General features: G+C 38.1%; 1 protein-coding gene across 1 annotated transcript in view; it reads right to left on the bottom strand.

The window, feature by feature from the left end:
* LOC125232954 (RNA-binding protein Pasilla) overlaps positions 1–21,699 on the bottom strand; it is a 95,825-nt gene that overhangs the window by 11,899 nt on the left and 62,227 nt on the right. Inside the window, 2 exon segments of the mRNA XM_048138807.1 lie at positions 3,447–3,616; positions 5,710–5,863. Of these exon segments, the coding sequence (XP_047994764.1) occupies positions 3,447–3,616; positions 5,710–5,863 (324 nt within the window).

Here is a 21,699-nt window from a genome sequence, read left to right on the forward strand (position 1 = left end):
GGAATCATAGTCGATTCAAAATAACTGAAATTATTGACTTGATTACTTTCAGATTACAAATATGTAGTACCTCAGATTGCTGACTGTCACTTTGACACAAAAGTCATCATGGGTGTCGTAAAATAGGTTTTAGGGGGTGCTGATTCCAAAATTAATGACCAATGTGGAATCTGACATTGCTGACTGTCACTTTGACACAAAAGTCGTCATGGGTGTCGTAAAATAGGTTTTAGGGGTGCTGATTCCAAAATTAATGACCAATGTTCAATCTGACGTTGCTGACTGTCACTCTGACACAAAAGTCGTCATGGTTGTCGTAAAATAGGTTTTAGGGTGTGCTGATTCCAAAATTAATGACCAATTTGGAATCTGACATTGCTGACTGTCACTTTGACACAAAAGTCGTCATGGGTGTCGTAAAATAGGTTTTAGGGGTGCTGATTCCAAAATTAATGACCAATGTGGAATCTGACATTGCTGACTGTCACTTTGACACAAAAGTCGTCATGGGTGTCGTAAAATAGGTTTTAGGGGGTGCTGATTCCAAAATTAATGACCAATGTTCAATCTGACATTGCTGACTGTCACTTTGACACAAAAGTCGTCATGGGTGTCGTAAAATAGGTTTTAGGGGTGCTGATTCCAAAATTAATGACCAATTTGGAATCTGACATTGCTGACTGTCACTTTGACACAAAAGTCGTCATGGGTGTCGTAAAATTGGTTTTAGGGGTGCTGATTCCAAAATTAATGACCAATGTGGAATCTGACATTGCTGACTGTCACTTTGACACAAAAGTTGTCATGGGTGTCGTAAAATAGGTTTTCATGGGTACTGATCTCAATATTAATGATCAATTTGGAATCTGATATTGCTGACTGTCACTTTCACATAAAAGTCGTTATGGGTGTTGTCAAATAGGTTTCCAGGGGTACTGTGCAATGTCAGGTTCCAAATCGGTCATGACTTTTTAAATCATTTCATTAATTTTGGAATCAGTACCCCTAAAACTATTTGACTACACCCATGATTCCTTTTGTGTCAAAATGACAATTAGCACTGTGAGATTCCAAAATAGTTATTAATTTTGGAATCAGCACCCCCGGAAACCTTTTTGACGACACCTATGACGACTTTTGTGTCAAAGTGACAGTCAGCAATGTCAAGATTCCAAATCGGTCATTAATTTTCAAATCAGCACCTCCGGAAACCTATTTGACGACACCCATGACGACTTTTGTGTCAAAGTGACAGTCAGCAATGTTAGATTCCACATTGGTCATTATTTTTGGAATCAGCACTCCCTAAAACCTATTTTACGACACCCATGATGACTTTTGTGTCAAAGTGGCAGTCGGCAATGTTAGATTCCATATTGGTCATTAATTTTGGAATCAGCACCCCCTAAAACCAATTTTACGACACCCATGACGACTTTTGTGTCAAAGTGACAGTCAGCAATGTCAGATTCCAAATCGGTCATTAATTTTTAAATCAGCACACCCGAAAACCTATACTCGTGGTATATGCACTTGAAATGTGAAAGTGAAAATGCTAGAATGACATGTGAACCAAAAACAATTTGAGTGACATAAAGAAGTAAAGTAATAAGCCTGGAATCGAAGTAAAGTGGAATTCAGATTACTTAAGTACTTGATTACCGAGGAATCCATATTACAGGAATCTATATTATACCGATTCCAAAGGAATGGATTACAGAGGTAATCATAATACAGCATTACAGTAATTTTCATATAACAAAAGCAAATATTTGGAATGGGATCTACTTTTATAATTAATTTTTTAAATAAATTTTAACATAATTGATATTATTTTGCGCTACATTCTAGTATTTTCGTACAAAATAATGTTTATTAGAAATCAAAAGTTTATATCGAGATAGTAGATTGTGGTTCTTATCAAAATTCCATAGAAAGGATCAAGATTGTTTTGTCCATTATTGTAGTGCGAGCGAGTGATAAGACGTGCTAGAAAGGGTCGGCATATTGGGCTCGCGCGGCGGGTAAAATACCTAATTTCGCCCGACGCCGAAATGTTATAACGCTCTTAAGTATTTATATCGCTTAGCACTCATAGTACAAGCTTTGCTTAGTTTGGGGCTAAGTTGATCTGTGTAAGGTGTCCCCAATATTTATTTATTTATTTATAGTTCATCGCTCGGCGACGAACTATAACTCTTTGGCTTATAGCTGACTCGCGTTTGGTTTGACCAGTGCCTAATGGACGTTTTAGAAAAGAATACTGAAAACTAATAACAATAGTATAATTTAGAAAGCGTTCAAACACCAAGACAGATAGTATAATAGATGGTTTAGTAGAAAGATAGCAGTCAGTGCAGTGTCCAGCATCATGAGAACGGCAAGGGTCGCGACCACTTAAACACGTCTCAACGTGCCTCGCCCGCCGCGGCGGGAGGTGCGACAACCGCTACTCTGTAACTATACTTGTTAAGTTCAAAATGCAACGGCAATAACTAAGATAGACAAGTCGACCACAAGATACTTTAAACTTTCAATTTTAAAGATGAAAACTGCTTGTCTATACTTCAAAGATTTCAAAGATCGGCTTAAAAGTGGACTTTATCTTCAGACGACAAGTGTCATAATGGCGTGATAGTGGAAATTGCATTTCGACGCCTTTGGTCACTTTGTTGGTTCTTTTTGCAGCGAAGATTGTGCTTTATTGAAGATTAATAAGCTGGCCAGTCTCGGTTTTAGGTCAACATCGTGGGAGCTGTCACTAGGAACAAAGTAATTTAGGTCAAACAGTTGTTTTTGGGTCAGAAATTAGAAGACATATTAATAGATTAGCAAGAGTATTGATATTTTTAAGATACGCATATATAAATATACTTGGGTAAGGAGAGTATGGGAAAGCAAAGCTATTAGTAAACCCTGGGGCAGCATCAAAAGCAGCAACATGCGTTATTCTGTACATAGAAAATCATTGTCCTGTACCGAACGGCAAAAATGTGAGTTGGGTATTTCTTGCAACAATAAGTATTAGTAAATATTAGGCACTGTAAAGTCACTTTGTCCACTAATCCTCATTTCTTATTGCTTAGAAAGCCGTCAAGGCAGAATACCTTGAATAGACAATAGTCTATTTACAGCACATTTTTGATGTAAAAGCATATTTACTAGCGTTGACAGTCGTAGTTTTCGTACGGTTGTCCTTTGTTTTTAGTGTTAGACAACCATGTAGGTATGTATACCCATTATAGTCATCAGATTGACCCAAGGATAACGGAACGCACGCTCAACGCTGAATACAGACAGAAATTATTCAACCATCATATGGCTGTCGCTGTCGGCGTGAAGCGCGTATAGGATAGCAGGTCGCGTTTCGTGGCTATAGTTGGTGAGAGAGGCAGTTGTCGCATGTCCCTGGGGACTAGGAGAGCGGTAACGTGTTCGGTGGTCACCTCGGTCACCTCGGCGGTGGGCACGGCGTAGGGCGAGCCGGTGGGGTTGTAGTTGGCGACGGGCCCCGCCACGTCCGCGTACGACACGTTGGGGCACGAGCCCGACTGCGGGTCGTCCACCACCTTCTGCAGGATCATGAGGCACGCCTTCTTGTTGTTGTCTTTCTCGCCTGGAACGTGACAATATTGGTTACTAGCTAACGTAATACTTATTTATTTTAAAACCTGACATCTATCGTGTGATGTGTATCGTGACGAAGACGTCCTTATATCCTAGCTTCTAAACTTAGGTACTTAGAATTCGATGAAATTGAAATAATTATGAATACGAATAGTTGCAATTCTTATGCGTCGTTACCACAATTTTGATATTTTCACTAATCCATTTAGGCATCAAATCATGTTCGCGGATTATAAAATAAACCAGCTCTACGCCATCTTAATTCACGACTCCCAACTAAGTACCTTGATATGGCGCAGTCGGTAGGATACAAACCCATATAAGCCAAAGGGGCATTTTTTGTGGGATTTATAACACATTTCACTAGTTACTTATAACGCAGAGTTTCTGGAGCGACATGTGCTTCACTCTATGCTCAATTTAACACTATTTAAAGGGTGAACACTATTAAACTGTCGCCGGTCGAACATGCTACAGAAGAGAAAATAAAAATCTTAAATACTTAAAACTTTTTATATAACTAATTGTACAACCTCCCCGACATTCACAAAGTAGTCGCTATGAGAAGTACCAGCCGCGAGACCCGAGGTCACAGCCTAAAACTGATTCGCACTCCTACTACTACTAAAGCTGCATATCATTCCCTATCCAATCGTGTTGTAGCGGCTTGGAACAGTTTACCGGATAGTGTTGTTACTGCTCCCTCAGTGAATGTGTTTAAAAACAGACTAGACAAGTGGCTTTTAAATAATAAGATAGTGACATGACTTTGCTAACTATAAATCATGAGACACTGTGTGACATAGGCTCATCAGCTGAATAGCTGCTCGCCTATAATTGAATAATAATAATAATAATAATTTTACATTACGTACAATCGATAAAAAAAATATAAGGGCTATTTCAAGGACCGACGAGAAAATTCCCGGACTTTACTTTTGATGTGATTCATCGACCTTTGCACGGAATCATCTGTTATCAATTTGGTGCATTTAATCCATTTCCGCTGAAAGTCTGGCAATGAAGTTGCAGGTTGGCAAGTTTTTCGTAATTTGCTTTTTATATTTGCCCAATATTGTTCAATTGGGCGAAGTTGGGGACAGTTAGGCGGGTTGCTCTCCTTAGGTACTAACTCTACTGAATTCGCCTTATACCATTCCAAAGTGCGAGAAGAGTAATGGCAGCTTGCTAAGTCTGGCCAAAATAATGTTGAGGAAGTGTGTTTCTTAATGAATGGTAACAGTCTCTTTTTCAAGCATTCTGATATATATATATCAGTGTTGATTGTCCCAGTAGTAATAAATGGTGAGCTCCTCAAGCCGCACTGACATATAGCTTGCCAAACAAGGTATTTCTTAGCAAATTTTTCTACTGCGATAACCTTTTTCGACTCATCAAGATTCGAGGCGTCACGAGCTGAATAGTACTGGTTACCTGGTAAAGACTCAAAGTCTGCCTTGACATAAGTTTCATCGTCTATAATTAGGCAACATGTTTTCTCAATCAATAAGGCATACAACAACCTGGAACGTCTTACCGCACGATTAAACTGATCCACAGTTCTCTTTGGAGCCTTTTGCTTCTTATATGTTTTAATGCCGCAAACTTTTTTAATTTTTTGAACATTTGACTGACTAGTTCCCACTTTTTTCGCGACATCCCGGGATATACACGGATTCTTCTCAAATAGCTTGCACACCTTTCTTTGTAACTTAACATTAGATTTTCTGGTAGGTTGACCCTCACGCCGCTTCCTATCTATAGATTCACCTTGTTTAATTTTTTTTAGGGTCCGTTGAACCGTCCTCCTAGTAGTTTGACAAGATTTTGCCAGCTCCAAAGTTGATAAACTGGGATTTTTACTAAATTCATGCAAAATTAATTCACGAGTACTTTTTTTGTGTAACGCCATTTTCATAAATAAAAAACAAATGCATATTTCATGGTTATCAAATAATACAGGAGTGTTCTAAATTTAAAATTTTAAACAATAAAAAAAAAAAGGTTTGATGCATTACGCTAGAAAAATAAAAGAAGTAGGCGACATTTTAATAGTGTTCACCCTTTAGTAGGTACACTCACCCACAACAGTGATGCAGCGCTCCTGCAGGGACAGCTCCTTGGCCTTCTGCGAGATCTGCACGTAGCTGCCGCTCTGCTCCTTGATCTGCTTGATGTAGTTGCCGCCCTTGCCGATGATCATGCCCGCCGTGGAGTTGGGCACGAGGATCTTCACCTGAAATAATACCAATTATTAGATTTGGATAGTTTCATTCTATGTAGCAGGGTAGTCATATTTTCTCCTACAAATAGGTTTCATTGTAATATCTCAAGGAGTGTATTTAGTAACTGTTATGTAAAAGGAAGTAAGTTTTAGGCAACTCGTGTTGAACTTACACCCTTTCTAAAGAAACAGCAGTGTTGTATATTTGTTTAGGGACTTGCAGTTAGGGCGTCCTTGAGAGTCGGTCACGAACTTAAGCCATAGGGATTACAAGGGACAAACTTAAAAGAAAAACATCGCTGGTCTCCATAGCTACGCTGTTATCTCATCACTGCGCATCCGTGAGCCGCTCCAGTGTTATTCTTTCATATTACTTCAGAGCGGTGTAAGCATGTCTATCAACTAGCTAGAGTATTTAAAGGTTACAGGCACAAATTTGTAGCTTATTTGTAGATTTTAAGATTATACCATAATGAGGATCATTGTCAACACGTAGTCGAGTTAAAATACGTAAACGGTCTAAAAATTTAAATATGCAAGCGTCTCACAGAAGTTTTCATTTAAAGCTTCAGTACGATTAGCATGACTTGAGATGAAGTCTCGAGAGACAAGGTTTTCCATTCATTTGCATCGTAATGATATAACGAAGGGGGATTTACTCTGCACGCGATTCGCACTTTTGGGTTCCACCAAAATTATCTATTTCCGTAGTTATTCAGGAACAGGAAATAATAATTACCTAGATCCTATTTCTGCGTATGACGTGCCCCACTTAGTATATTTCTACTAATACGGGCTTTGGCCGGCCGACGCCATTTCTCTCAACAAACAAATGAATTAGAGGAATTTTAGCGAAACTCTTCCTCTTATTAGTTTAGCAGAATTTATATTTAGTAGATTAGCCCAAATTTCAAAAAGACAAAAGAATTTAAACCCATCAACTTAGGTCTAAAAATTCTAAACTTAGATTGAGTTTTGACTCTGGCAACTCAATATTGCGTCGGTTCGAAGAAAAGGTTAGCAGTAATTTAACTTAATTAGAGTTGAGGGACTTTAATGAAAAACGACATTGTTTTCATACTCGTTGTTCATGTTTCATACATGTTTTCCCTACTTCAGTCAGAAGATCACGATTGATTAAAATAAAACCTGAAATTCTAAAAGGTGACCGCCTTGAGATTAAAAGCGACTCTTTCCATCTCATAATTAAGTTAATTACACAAAATAATGGTGTATTTAATGGATATAATTCGTGTCTCAAACAGCTAATGGCCATTTTTTGTCCCGGTCACGGGCAGGGCCGCAACTTTCTCCGATAATTCTTTTTATTTACATTTACCTCTAAAACAGAAAGCCAAGTTTTCCTTGTAACAAAGTGTTTGTACAAATTACATTTGAGCAAACTTTGGCGATTTAACAGGAAAGATATCCTTATAGCCGCAACAATAATCACGAAGCCTTGATTTCAGAATGTCTTGTTTTAACAGAAAATTGAGATTTTTTTTTATCTATAACACGAGATGTTTACTTAACTGATACAAAATTTGCTTTAGTCTGACAAAGTCGTGATGCAACAGCAAAAAACATTTGACTTAGGGCCTTTGTCAGTTAAGGACTGTATCGTTAAATATGGGGACAACTTTGAGTAGCCGTATTTATTTGCTATTATATTTTTTTCTTATAACAAGACATGGGCTTAATAAGGCACATAATAAGGTACGCATTTTGTCCTAGAAACTCGACGTAAAGCATGTGGTTTAGACAGCATTGACTTAATCCTCCCGAGTACCAATTACGATTTCGGACAAATGCTACTAGAAAATTCACAAAGTGCGTACAAGACGACACAATTGCGAAAAAAAATTGTACAGTGCGAACCTCAACGACACATGATCCACAAAGCAGAATATCTAGACATAGTCTAGACACTGTTATTTAAAAAAAATAAAGTTCATGATCTGTGTATGGCGGCCATTTAGAGAATGTGGCATGGTGCTTACGCTAACTCCGACTTTGATGTCGAATTTAACTATCATACACTGTTTATATCGATCTGGTTTAGGCACTGTTCAAACACCATGAATGTCTATTAGACATTGGCCTATGCCTAATTTTTTTATCTATTTCTCTCATCCTGCTTGTATCAAAAATTTACGGCAAACCGGAACGTTGCTCAAAAATGCGTTTTTTTAAATTATATAAATTCACCGCATTTATTCTGCAAGTACCCAATTGAACAACCATGAAGAGGACTCTTAAAAAATATATTTTGGCAGCATATTAACCTTTGTTTGTCGAAATCGTACAAAAAGTCTTTGAGATATTCTCAAATTAAGCCAGATTAGGGGTTGTCCGAAATGTATTTGCTAGACCTTAATGAAAGTACCATAAAGTCCCTAAAATAAAAAAAATATCAGACCTTCTTATATCAAATAGTACTTACCAATACCTTCAGATCATACTCTCGGACCATAATAATACAAAATTATGCACATGTCAACATTTAGACGAGGTTTGTTGTGTCCCTATAATTAACGATACAGTCCTTAACTGCATAGGAAATTGTAATTGACAAAAAAGTTTATTGGTTCAAGTGTTTGCAGAATATTATTATAATAAGATTGGCTCAAGGCCACGCTTTGTATTGTAGTCAAGATAACAAGTTAATATTTTAACGCACGAGGACTTATTCTGATAATAAATGAATTTCGAGTGCTATATTTAAATGAAAGATAAATAATTTAAAATGGATCCAGAATAAGTAGTTAGTGACGAAGAAATTAATATAGTATGGTTTTTGATAAAACAAACCGCAAAAGGCGTAACATTATCAGAATTATGTTTCATAAAAAGACTTAACCCTTAATTGGACAGTGTTCGCTGTGGCGAACATACATTTCAAAAAAATCTACTGGTCACATTTTGGTCTTTTTTTATATTTCTTTCGACTCAAATTGTAGCATTGTATTGTTTTAATTGGTAGAAAATTAATTCATTACTGTCACAATATTCGTATGTCAGCAGTGCACGCAAAATCGCGGCAAGACGGCAACCGCGAAGTATCATCAAGTTATTTATGACATTTTATTAGACTTTTATGGTGCCACATTAATAAAAACGACATTTATCGGTTACCAATGAGGTAATTAATCGTACTAAAGAGTTTCTAGTTTAGTGTAAGTCTTAATTTAGTGACAGTGACACTTAAAAAGTCATGTTCGTGGTACCGAACACTGCCATCTTCACAGTGAAATAGTAGGTTTGTTGCATGTTCGGTGTGGCGAACACCGCCAGCTACGCAGTGTTTGAATTCCAGGGTTGCATGTTCGGTGTGACGAACATTGCCAACTTATCGGTGGACCTTATACCAAATTTTTATTTCACAAAAGAGCACAAAAGTAAATTAAATTACATTAATATGACGTCTAAATAAAAAAAAATGATTAGCTAACTCTAACCTAATTACGCACATCCCGATGCAAAAGTACCTACCCCTGTTCTTGCCGCGTTACCGTGTTGAACCGCGATGGATGTGCATCAGGCAGGTCCTACAGCGAGGATTCAGACCCCTTTTCTTTTTCCCACTTCCCCAAAAATACTTTCTAAGAGTAGATTCATCCATTATCATTCATCCAAGTAAAAAATTCTCAATACTCTCATCCGAGGTTCGCTTCACTCAAAGTGTAGTTAGGCATGCACTTTTTGCCCTCGGTGTCAATAAGTCCAATGGGCCTGAGGGTTTTCCAGCTATTGTGCTGAAAACGTGCGCTGCGGAGCTTATCCCCAGTTTTAATTCGCGTTTTTTGGCATTCACACTGCTCAGGTAAATGCTCGTCATCCTGAAAGACTGCTTCAGTCCATCCAACCGCAAAGAAGGGTGATCGCACAAACCCTACACACCGACGGCCCATTGAGGCCCAGATGAGAGAACCTCTCTTCTCTCCAAGGCAATGAAGTAAGTGGTTAATAACCAGCTCTTGGCGTACCTGAAGAATACCAGATTATAGTGACCGGCAATACGGCTTCCGCCATGGTCGTGGCGCTGGTGATCTTTTGGTATACTTATAGTTGGGCCACCGCCATTAAGAACAAGGGAGAGGTACTGATAGTTAGCCTAGATATCGCTACGTAAGGTTTTTGATAGAGTTTATCATAAGACGCATCTCCCCAAGCTACCCTCGTACGGGCTCCCAGAAAGGCTTTGCACGTGGGTCGCCAGCTTTCTACCTGGGCGAAGCATTTCAATTTTCATCGACGATCAATACTCAGAAATCCGGCCCATTAACGGAGGTGTACCCCAAGGATCTATCCTATCACCGACCCTGTTCATCCTTCATATCAATGATAAGCTAGAAACTAGCAATATCTATTGCTATGCGGATGACAGCACAGATGATAGCCAGTACACAGGTCGTGCAAATGCCTATCGTGAGCAGGTTTTGGAAAGCAGAATGCAACTTGTGTCTCAAATCGATGCCTCTCTTGAGCAGGTATCCGAGTTGAGTAAACATAATCTCGTCTAGTTGAACCCCAGTAAGAAGTTTTGCACATTTTCCGCATATAAAACCCCATTTGACATAACATAGCGCCTAAATTCCAGGACATTCCCCTTACCGTGTCCAAGAGTATCGGGATATTCGGTGTCAACATTACGAAGGAGGTCTAGTTTCGGGGTCACAAAGTACAAAAAGGGCACACAAAGTGTAGACAATACTTTTATGTTCATTTTCTACGAAAAATTTGTATGTTTCTTAACATTTATACACCAAATTATTTCACACTTTTAATTCTTGATTAGCTGGCAGTGTTCGCCACACCGAACATAATTTTCCTGAAAAACTGAAAGATTATGATTTTTTTTATTATTTTTTCGGGGCTCCTTATGACCCATAAAAATAGTATTCAACAAAAAAAAACGGTATTTTTAATGTTTCTATGTCTGCCAAATTAAGGGTTAAATTAATTAAAATCATTTATACTATTAAGAGCAGAATCAAATTTAAAGCTATTTAATTGTAGCGCAGGTAAACATCGAGAGAGATGATCCATTCAGGTTAATATCGCATCGCTGTTACTCTTAATTAATAATTTTCAGCTGGAATTGGATAGGTATAAAACGAGTCACGTAAATTTTTAAACTCATTATTTGCGATTCTCTATCAGTAAAAATACAAAGGCCGTATATAAAATAGAAGGTAAAGAAACAAAACTGCCTACGCTCAGGCCAGGCCCAGGGGCTTAGGTCGCAGGTTTGAGCAGGAACAGCGGGATTCGGGTCTCAAAACATCTCGCGAGCCTAATGCCTCCTGAGCCCCAGATATCCTTCACAAGAGATAGGCCGTTTAAATAGGACGAAGCTATTCACAGAAAATACAACAGTACAGATGTCTAACTTTAAGACATGACATCGAAATTTCGTTATGCATTTTTCGTTCTAAAATACCAGCGCTAATGATTTTACGAAATCTCGGTTTTAGATGTTTGCGTTAAGTCAAGTCACGCCTTTTAAACATCTTTTTCCTTTAGGTACATGGAAAATGAAATGACACTATGCCATATCACGTAATGAATTACGTCACTTTTGTCGTGAGTATGATCGTCGATTACGTGTTTCATGGTGTTAAATTCAATAAATAAACGCATGGGATAACTGGGAAGTTTGGTAGAATTTCTCCATGAGAAAACAGCTGCAAATGATATAATTAACGCAACCGATCCGTTAACTGTTGTTGTCACTAAGTTTTAAAAATAGCACCCACGCGAGCAGTTTACGTCATGCTCGATGACAACACTGGACTGTGCAGCGATGCTCGTACAGACGCGGGGAATGTGTGCCAAACGGAAGTCCTTCACGCGTCTGACTGTCTGGGGATATCGCAGGGACAAGGGTGACCGAGTTTCAGCACTTGTACTTCCAAGTGATACTATATGGCTTTCGGTCACAGGAGTGTTCTAATGCTTCAAGTGCAACACTGATTCTATCTGAAATATGAGTAGAATTCTGACAAACGGTCCGTTTCGTACGTGAAGCATAAGGATTTCTGTGTTGGAAAGCATCCCACAATCGGGTAAGTAGTTCAATTATGCTGAGTATTAGGTACGGACTACGGTCGATTTGTGACAATGACGACGGACAGAGTGACGTGACTGCATGTACATTTAGCCTGAAGCCTAAGAACACCAGTAAAATAATGAGAAGTCAAAATATAGTCTTAAAAGTATGCATACTACGACACGGTTATGGAGATTTCGTTCTAGTTAAAACGTCGTGATATCAACACAAAGAGATAATCTTTACTTTGCTTTGGTAAGAATAAACATTTAATTTATGAGTCTTGAATGTTCTTCGACCATTCTTACACACTATTATTAGATCAGCCTTCTGCAGTATATCACTTCTGTGGCCGCCGCGAATCGAAGTGAAGCCTTACTTCTGATCCTTGTCACATTAAGCTTATCTTTACCGCCCCTTTATCCGCATCATTCTAAAATCCCGCTCTTACAATAAAAGAGTCCTAAACGGTAATTCCAATTAAAGTCTTATGTGAAACTCAAAACTAAGTTATAGAAACCTTCGCCTGCATATTTAGTGCTCATACATATCGAAATCAAAAGTATAATACCTACTTGTAAAGGCCAGGAGTGAATTGATGGCTATTTCAGAAGCGCATGTCCTCCCACTTTACGCCCAACAACATAAATTGACAGTGACAAATGTATCAGTCAATAAATAAAATCGGGATGAAAAAAAAAACAGAACACAGGCGAGTCTGTTTCATAAGCGGATTTTAGAAATGGGTAAATTACACATTACAATGTGTGAAAACTACATTAAAATAATATATAAGCTTATTTTTTTATTTATTTTTTATGTCTATAATAATGTAAATGTAAATGTCAGTCCAACTGTAAACACACATAATAAAATAATTTCCATTATTTCTACATACTCAACAAGCGGTAATGACTTAGAATTCTTAAAAAAATCTCAACTCTCCTATATCATTAGAAGCAAATTCCTTCAATTACAGCACTCAGTTCCGGCATTTCATTGCCACTGGTATTTTCAACCGCATGTAATAAAGTTACAACTAGTTTCCGAGCCCTCTAATGACAGTTTGATGTATACGACCACTATTCCACTATGCTCGTACGCAGCACGAAAACAAATATGTGGTTTCAAAATGACGTGTTGTTACGTCATTTTGGTAGTAAAGTAGTTCAGTTGACGTAAAAGATACATCAGAAACCTTATTAGAATGCGTTAAGGTTGAACATGTGTGCGAGTGTGTCTAATGACGAGATAATTGCACGAGCGTGATTCCGCGACCTTGCACGCAATCAGCTCGTATCAACATTCAACTATCAACAATCAACAAGACGCTCAATTGAGACGGTTTGCTGACTGATTGGGGACCTTGTGTCGGCGTTGTAAGGTCGAGGATGGTCGGGGGTGCAGCTCATGCCTGCGCACGTGCGGCGCCGTAATAGATCGTAACAGGAATCAACATGGCGGCCGCCTAGAGTGCGCCTGAGTAACTCAACAAAGTTTCACTTCACGTGACAAAGTGAGGTTGTGCCACAATACTTTATCATATCTGTGCAGATTTAGCTTGGTCCTATTTAAGTCCCTTACTATTTACTGTCATATTTTGCTATTTAACCCAATTTTACAGGAGTAATGTACCTCTGGAAAAAATGGAAAATAGTTTCATCATTAACTTGACTAGAGTTTAGTCTACTTCTTAGTGTTAGATGTCAAAAGATTCCACACAGTTGCATTTATATGTATGGGTGATTCCATAAAATTCGGTTAACTTTGTGTTTAGGGCAATTTAATAGATTTGTAATAAATATATTAGGTATCTTATGTTATACGGGTTGAATATAAACGCCGTTTGATTAGGTCATCCGATTTGGTGTTGATCACTGCATTATTTATTATAGAAAATAATTATCAAATGTCTTAAAAGTCAGTGCCTAGCCATGTCACATTTCCAAATTTCAGATTAAGTTTCTTCAGTATTCATGAGTTTTAATGATATCACAAGATTTTTGTGTTTAAACCAATGTAATATTACACAATACAAAACCCCGTAACAGTTTTATGGAAGAAAATTACGTTTATGATAATAATTTTTATTCTATAATATTGTTATACGTAACTAGCGTCAGTACCTAGCCACTTAGAAATTTTAAAAATACGCGGCACTCGAGCAAAACCCGTTCTGTTACACTACATCATTCGAAAGTATCAACGTGAAGTTAGCCGCAAACACGACGCGTTCTGCGTCGGCCATCTTATCGCCGGTGCAATTCGCGTCCTTGGAGCGTAAACACGTGCTGTGCCAGTCGATTTTTCAGTCCCTAGGTAAGTTATTTGATATAAAATAAATAAGTTATTTTACCCGTTACCTAATTGTATGTTATTCTGATGTGTGCATTGTTGTGAGAGTGAGCTTTAGGTTTCCGCATTTATATCTGAGAATAAGCTATGAGCGATTATGTTTGCATTTGTCAGTCCCTGGACCGTCAGGCCCTGGTTATGTAACTGGCTAGGGACTGACATTATGGCTAGGGATTGACGATAGTATGATAAAGGTGGAAACAAAACGCAATTTATTTCGCATTTAGGCTAAACTATATTTCTAATAGGTAGACATAATTATGATTTGCGCAAAATCATTTAAAAAATCTAATTTATATAACATTAATTTTAGAACATGTCGCCAAAAAAGAAAAATTCGACATCGAAAGAAGATAAGGCTAAAATATAATTAATGTACGTTTGACTGAATTTTTACACTGAACTATTTACAGGACTGTTGTAGCTGTTAAAATGTAATAATAAAAATCATTTAAAACAGAAAATATGTGGTTTTATTCAAAAAAATATTCTTAGCGTCAGTCCCTATCCTCGGCTGTCAGTCCCTAGAAAGCTAATATCAGAAAATTTTAAATATCTCCTTAAATACTAAAAAAATCGGCTGGCCCTTTTGGATGTATCGTACGTGGTGTCATACTTACCCAATGGGTGATCAACTTTTGCGTTAGCATTAAAAAAACACCTCTGACAAAATCTGTCCAAAAGTTAACCGATTTTTATGGAATCACCCGTATCTCCGTAGTTTTCATTCTCATTTCCAGAATGTCCAGTATTTTTAGACGTACATAGGAGCTTTCACGTCACACTTGATTTATAGCTGTGTTTATAGTTGTCCGAGTCTAATAATAAAATACATCTCCTCGCGATTTCCCTCCAATTCAGTCTGAAAGTCATTCCGTCGCACCATCTGCGATACACGTGCGAAAAGGAAATTCGTAACTCGTGTCGATTTAAAACACTCCCTTCGGTCGTGTTTTAATTTATCGCCACTCGTTTCTAACTTCCTTTTTTACGCACTTGTATCGTAATGTACTATTTCAGCTCGTTACAAAGTAACAATAACAGTACTTCAACTTTATACAAACACTGCAAGTCTATCAATAGTGTCAGTCAGTCCAATCCATCAAAGCACTTACAGCTATGTTTACAGATGCCTCTAACAATACCCACATCCAATAACATGCATCCGAGATTCCCCCCTATATACGATTTTGGCGGAATAACGTCAATCGGCATATCTCTCGACTCGCATGAAATTCCACCATTCGCGCCCCATCTGTGGCCTACTTGCGAATATTAGTAAATTATACGATTTAGTTGGTTACGCAGTCACCTTAAACAGTATTTTGACTTCTTAGTATATGTTAATACATGTACATGTTAATGTAAAGATAAAGAGCACGGACTTTTTTTGCATCTGATTTCACAATTCGCCAAGCAGTTTTTATTCTTGCTTCAACTCCCGGCTTTTTTTTCTTTTCTGTAGGCATTTTTTAAACTCTTGATCTGCCTACTCGAAAATAAAACCCCATGTTCCGTTAAATAAACGACTTGTTTCAGTTTCAGATCAATAGATGCATAATTTCGTCCAAGCTTATTCTTATTACTTAGGTATTAGTTAAGCACAGCTGGTGCTAACGTAAAACGTTGGAAACAATGCTAACTAAAGATTAGGGTCAAACATTATTTTAGTCCACTTAGTATTGAGTAGCCATAGCCAAACGTGCATGCTAACAATCAACATTATAGTCAGGCCATGATTAGTTCCACAGTAACACAACACACGCTACTTGCTTATATATTATACTAATAAATTCTCATTCCTAGCAACAATCACAAAATTCCTCAAATAGTTGAAGCGATATTGCCCGCTTATAGATACCAGGGGCGGCTCGCTCCGCGATTCTATCGCCGCGCTATAAGTACATGCTGGCGGCCGCGAGTTCGCGGCCTAATCAGGGGTGGCGCGCGTTCTAACGGAACGCACGTTCGCACCTTCTATTGTTACTTTACGTCGCGAGCTTTTTTAAGGTTCATATGCGATGTCCGTGCGTGGAATGACTAATAATGATTACTTAAATAGACATCATGAATTAAATAGGATAATCTTACACAGATCTAGGTACTATTGATTAAGTCCCACGGAAAAGTTCAATAAGGCTTGTGATGTTGGGACTTAAACAAAAATATATAAATACTGTAAATATACCTACAAAGTACCCAAGACGAATATAATAGTAATTATAACATTCTAATTAAATTCGTTTTAATCCATAGACAACCCTATCGTCCGACGCTACGCACGTGCGGCTCGTTTCTTTGTTAGAATTTTGTAGGTATTTAAAAAGGCGGCATTTAGTAAACATCAAAGCAGTGGGCCTTCTGTACTTGTACTATTATATATTCTGTGGTAATACAGCAGTCTGATACGTAAAGGCACTGAGAAATCTCTTGTTTTCCGAACTATAATATCGAATTTGAGCACGTCGTTTATATCGGGAAAGGGAATATTGGTATCAATCTATCAAAAAAATGTCCTGCAATTTGCGAGGCTGTCGCCTATAATAGGCGTCTGTCTGCTGACAATATATGTTTGCCGAAGTACTTAACGGGAAAAATCGATAAAACATAAGTTCTAAAAGCCACAATAACTTTGTTATCGTTACCAACAGGACAAGGACTGGGACTGTTTAGTTAAGCGGTAGTTTTATCGGTGTTGTCATGTTACTGTCATCCTGTTCTCAGCTGTGACAACTCCGGGCGCAGACGCAGCTAATGTTAATTAATGCTCGTAATACGACCCACAAACACAATTTTGCATAAAGACGTAAGCGACATACTTCCACCATAAAATTGCGCCTTTATTCAAGTACGAAGGCCCTGCTAACATACAGCGGCATAACGACATAAGAGACGAGTGTTTCTTTTGGAAATACGAGTATGCGCACGGGAATATAAGGCCGTGTTTGTCTTGTAACCTGTATAAGGCTAGGTCTCTATGCGACAGCGCTTGCTAATGAGCTGCTTCATGTAATATTGAGCTGAGGAGCGAGGATCAAAGGAATCTACATAGTAATGCGGCACAATCGGCTGCTAAGGGTGCGTGAATTGGCACGTGGAGATTACCGTGCTTGCCGTAATCAGAACTACTGTAGGACGATTACATATTCACTTGGCTGTATTAAGTAGCACGTTGCTATTCCAGTGCCGGACATACATATGCATGTGGCTCATTGAGAAGCCCTAGGGATACCGTGTGACGTAGGTATAACAGAAACAGATAGCATAATTACGTCTACTATTCTAATGGGGATCTTCGACGAACCCAACTGTGTCAACTGTTTCTAGTTCATATTTTTATGAAAACATTCAAAAATGATCTAAACTTTTTCAATTTTCTTGACAGTGTAGCTTACTGCTGTAAGCTACACTGCAGTCATCGGTAGTCATCACTAGCTTACAATCTCAACGTCATCGTCAGACGGCTCTGCTTTCGATTCTCGCACCATGGATTCTTGAGATGTCATCGGTCAATTCAGGAATCACTTAAAACCATTGACAGGTCCTAAAACGAATGAATCAATAGAAGCGGGAAACGTTTCATTTTATCGACCGACCTACGTCACAGGATTCCCTGGAGACGTAGGTACAATAACACCGGCCCGAGAGGCGCGTAGGAGGCTCCGTTAAAATATTTCCGTCAGGTACACAGACCGAAATGGCAAAGTGTTGTGAGAGGAAATTTGGTTAAAACGCCGCGAAAAGCCATTGTATTTTTAATCAATATTCGATATAGCGCTCTGTCGGGCGGCTTCATAATCCAGCCATATGAGCGGAATAACAATCGTGTACCAAGCGTTATCGAAACGAACGATTCTATACAGCAAACCAGGCTTAAGCTAACAACTTTTGTATAAATGGCTTGTGTTCCTAAAAGAGCGGGGAGCAACCAAATGGAAGTTTAATCAAGGAGATTTTAGTCAAGCAGATATGTAGTTCCTGCCTCGCTAGTCACTACTTCGTTCAACGGTGGACGAACAACTCAGGTGCTCGAGGTAAAATAATATGCTTCATCAGAAATAAATGTAAGGCAAGTAAGTAAACTGAGCTAATGGAAATCATATACGTATACGCAATATACAGCGTAAGTTAAACAGAATATTCGCAAAATGTTCATGTAAACGAAATCGAATTCTGCGCTTGATTTATGTAACTTCACTTCACTAGTAAGCTTTGTTTGTGAATCGTCCCCCACCCCGATTCTCCCGAAAGACAGTAATTTGCAGGGACCGAGTGAATTTACAATGTTAGTCAATAAAGCGCTCGGGGAAATGTGATTTGAATGGAAGAAAGACCGCAACTAAAATAGGCTGCTGACTAAAATTCGCAGAATTGGTTTCTAATTTGCTTTTATTTTTAAGTGTTTATTAGGAGCTGCATTACTTACAAATTTTACTACAAACAAAAACGTGCCCAAAATATATACGCTTTACAGGATTATTTATTTTTTTCAGTTAGCTTAACTCGCTCTGGGCACAAAAAGAAATTATAATATAACTAGTTTTTGTCCGCGGCTTCGCTCGCGTTAAATTCGAAAATTGCGGAATTCTCCATACAAACTTCCACCCCCATTTCAGGGAAGTGGAGGGTTAGAAAGAGACAAAAAGGAGTCTATGTCACTCTTCATCCCTTCAACTATCTCCACATAAAAAAAATCACGTCAATTCGTCGCTCCGTTTTGCCGTGAAAGAAGGACAAACAAACAGACACAGTATACACTTTCCCATTTATAATATTAATATGGATAAATAATAATATAATTTACAGTCGACACAAAATTTATTAGCATGGTAGAAGTTGAGAGATATTATGATATTCCTAGATAGATAGATAGATAGATCTTTATTGTTCAACCGTGTTACACAGGTGTTAATTCATTACATTAGTAGGTTCCAACGGTGACCCAATTCGGGTATACAATTATCACTTAAAGCTAAAAAACTATACTAGGTATACATTATTAGCAATCATGTCATGGCGAATCATAATTATCAGTCATATCTTTCAAAGAAGTCTTTTAAGGTATAAAATTCATTGTTAATTAACCATTTCTTTAAACTAGGGATAAATTTGGAGTCCTCTAACATTTTTAATTCATCTGGCAGCTGATTAAAAACTCGAATGGCAGAGATGTATGTGCTTTTGTCAAAGATTTTATTATTGACTTGAGGCAGTTTTAAATCATACTTATATTGAGAGCGGAGGTTGTCACGGGGGAAGCTAATGTTATGAAATAATTCTTGTTGCTCTTCAGAAATTTACAAAGCTCGTATATATATATGCCAGTTAGGGTTAGAAAACCTTTCTCCTTGAAAACATTTCTTAATGAGTGTCTATAATGAAGGCGAAAAATAATTCTTAGGCACTTCTTTTGCAAAATGAAAGTGGTCTGCACGTCCATTGAGTTGCCCCAGTATATTATACCATATGTCAACAGAGAAAACACGTTGGCATAGTACGTGGTAATAACAACATCCTCAGAACACGTTTCGGATAATATAGACAATGCGTAACACTGACTGGAAATTTTACCATTAATCTTCTCTATATGATGTTTCCATGTTAACAGTGGATCAATTGTTAAACCTAAGAAATTTATGTTGTCAACTTCTTCTATCGAAATGCCAGACTCTATCACATTCAAATTTGCTGGAGTTTGTTTGCAGTTTCTAAATTGCATAAGCTTTGTTTTTATTAAGTTTACGTTTAGGTTTATAGATTTTAACCAATCCACCACTGTCTTTACTGTATTGCTAATGTTTGAGCAAAAATTGTCGTCTATAGTTTCCCCAGAAAATAAAATTGTAGCATCGTCGGCAAACATTACACAGAGTTCTTCAATAATATCTGGTAACTCGTTTACATAGATGAGAAATAAAAGAGGGCCTAAGATACTGCCCTGGGGAACACCTAAATTCACCGCCTTGTACTCAGATTGAATTTTTTCAACAGTTTTTGTATCCTTATTATGGCTATCGAGAATAACCGCTTGTTTCCTGTTTGAAAAATAACTTCAAGTCCTAGCCAAGTTCATTAAAAGTTCCTGGAATCCTAGTAGTTAGCTAATTACATATTTTTACCACCGAGTCAAACGAAACTCTATAATATGATGACACATTTACATAGTGCAGATGCAGACGCATTCGGATAACTTCATTCAACGTTTTTATCAATCCAAACAGCATTCTCGTAACAATGATACGCCTGAACGCCCATATTTCAAACCTGTCTCCAACTGAATTTCAGCTCTAAACCGATCGGCGTTGCGGGGAGATTCAGAAATCAATGTGTTATCGCGCATGTCTGATAACACCAACGGTCTTGTTCCATTCGTGGCGTGGCTCGGGCGAGACAAACTCAGGGGAACCAGTGTAGTAATCGATAATAGTAGAAATTATATACTTTCAGAGCCCACGCAGACAAGTACGGTCGCCTGATAAACGATATAACGTCAAGCCGTCCTTTTCGCACTATTTGTAAATGCGATAAAGTTTATCCAACTAGTGTGCTACGCCCGCTGGACTGCACAGCAGAAGAACAAACCAACAAACCGCCTGAGCGATCTGCCCATTTGAATGTTACAGTACCACGTTCTAGTGATGCTGCTAATGCAGTAGAAAGAAACACAGCTACTAAATACCCAATGTTGTAAGTACAGTCACCGGCATAAAGAAGTGATGATTTCTGTACCTTGTCGCTTTTAATCGTTTAACAATTTCGTATCACATTTCAAACTAGACGTTAATATGACAAGGTACAGAAATCATCACTTCTTTATGCCGGCGACTGTACCAGCGCAGTCTCTCTATTAAATTTCCAAAAAACCGATAGTACTGATCTTTGAAAGCGAAAGTAAGTTAATCAATTTTGGTCCGCTCAAATTAATTTAAGGTTGTTGTTTTCGCATTAATAAGGTTCTGAGATCCCTGAGGCCCTTCCGGGAACATCGATAACCTAAATTAAACGATCTGCCCCCCAATCGCTAGAATATAATGAAATGCTAATGAAAATTCGATTTTACAGGAAGTCCTCTGCTCTAAACTAAACCATAGTTGTTAGGAAGCTCGCCGGGATCGCATTACACTGGTTAACCCGAGAACTCGACTCGCAAACAACGAGAGGACCGCCAGGCCAATTATCATTTTATTTTTACAACGACCATCACTAGGTGTTCGTCGGGCGTAATTGGTACAATTGACATTATGAAATATACTGTCACGATATCGAATGTCATTCGTACTCGTAATATCCATGAAATCGTTAGGGATAATTAAACTCCATTTATATTCAGTGTTCCAATCAGGCTGATAATTTGTATGCATAATATAATAGTTTGTCATCCAGGGTACTTACGGGAAAGCCCGGGAAATCGGGTGCCAATTAAACGTGATGTCAAAAGGCA

Source organism: Leguminivora glycinivorella, chromosome 13, assembly GCF_023078275.1.
Source record: "Leguminivora glycinivorella isolate SPB_JAAS2020 chromosome 13, LegGlyc_1.1, whole genome shotgun sequence".
NCBI classification, from domain to species: domain Eukaryota; kingdom Metazoa; phylum Arthropoda; class Insecta; order Lepidoptera; family Tortricidae; genus Leguminivora; species Leguminivora glycinivorella.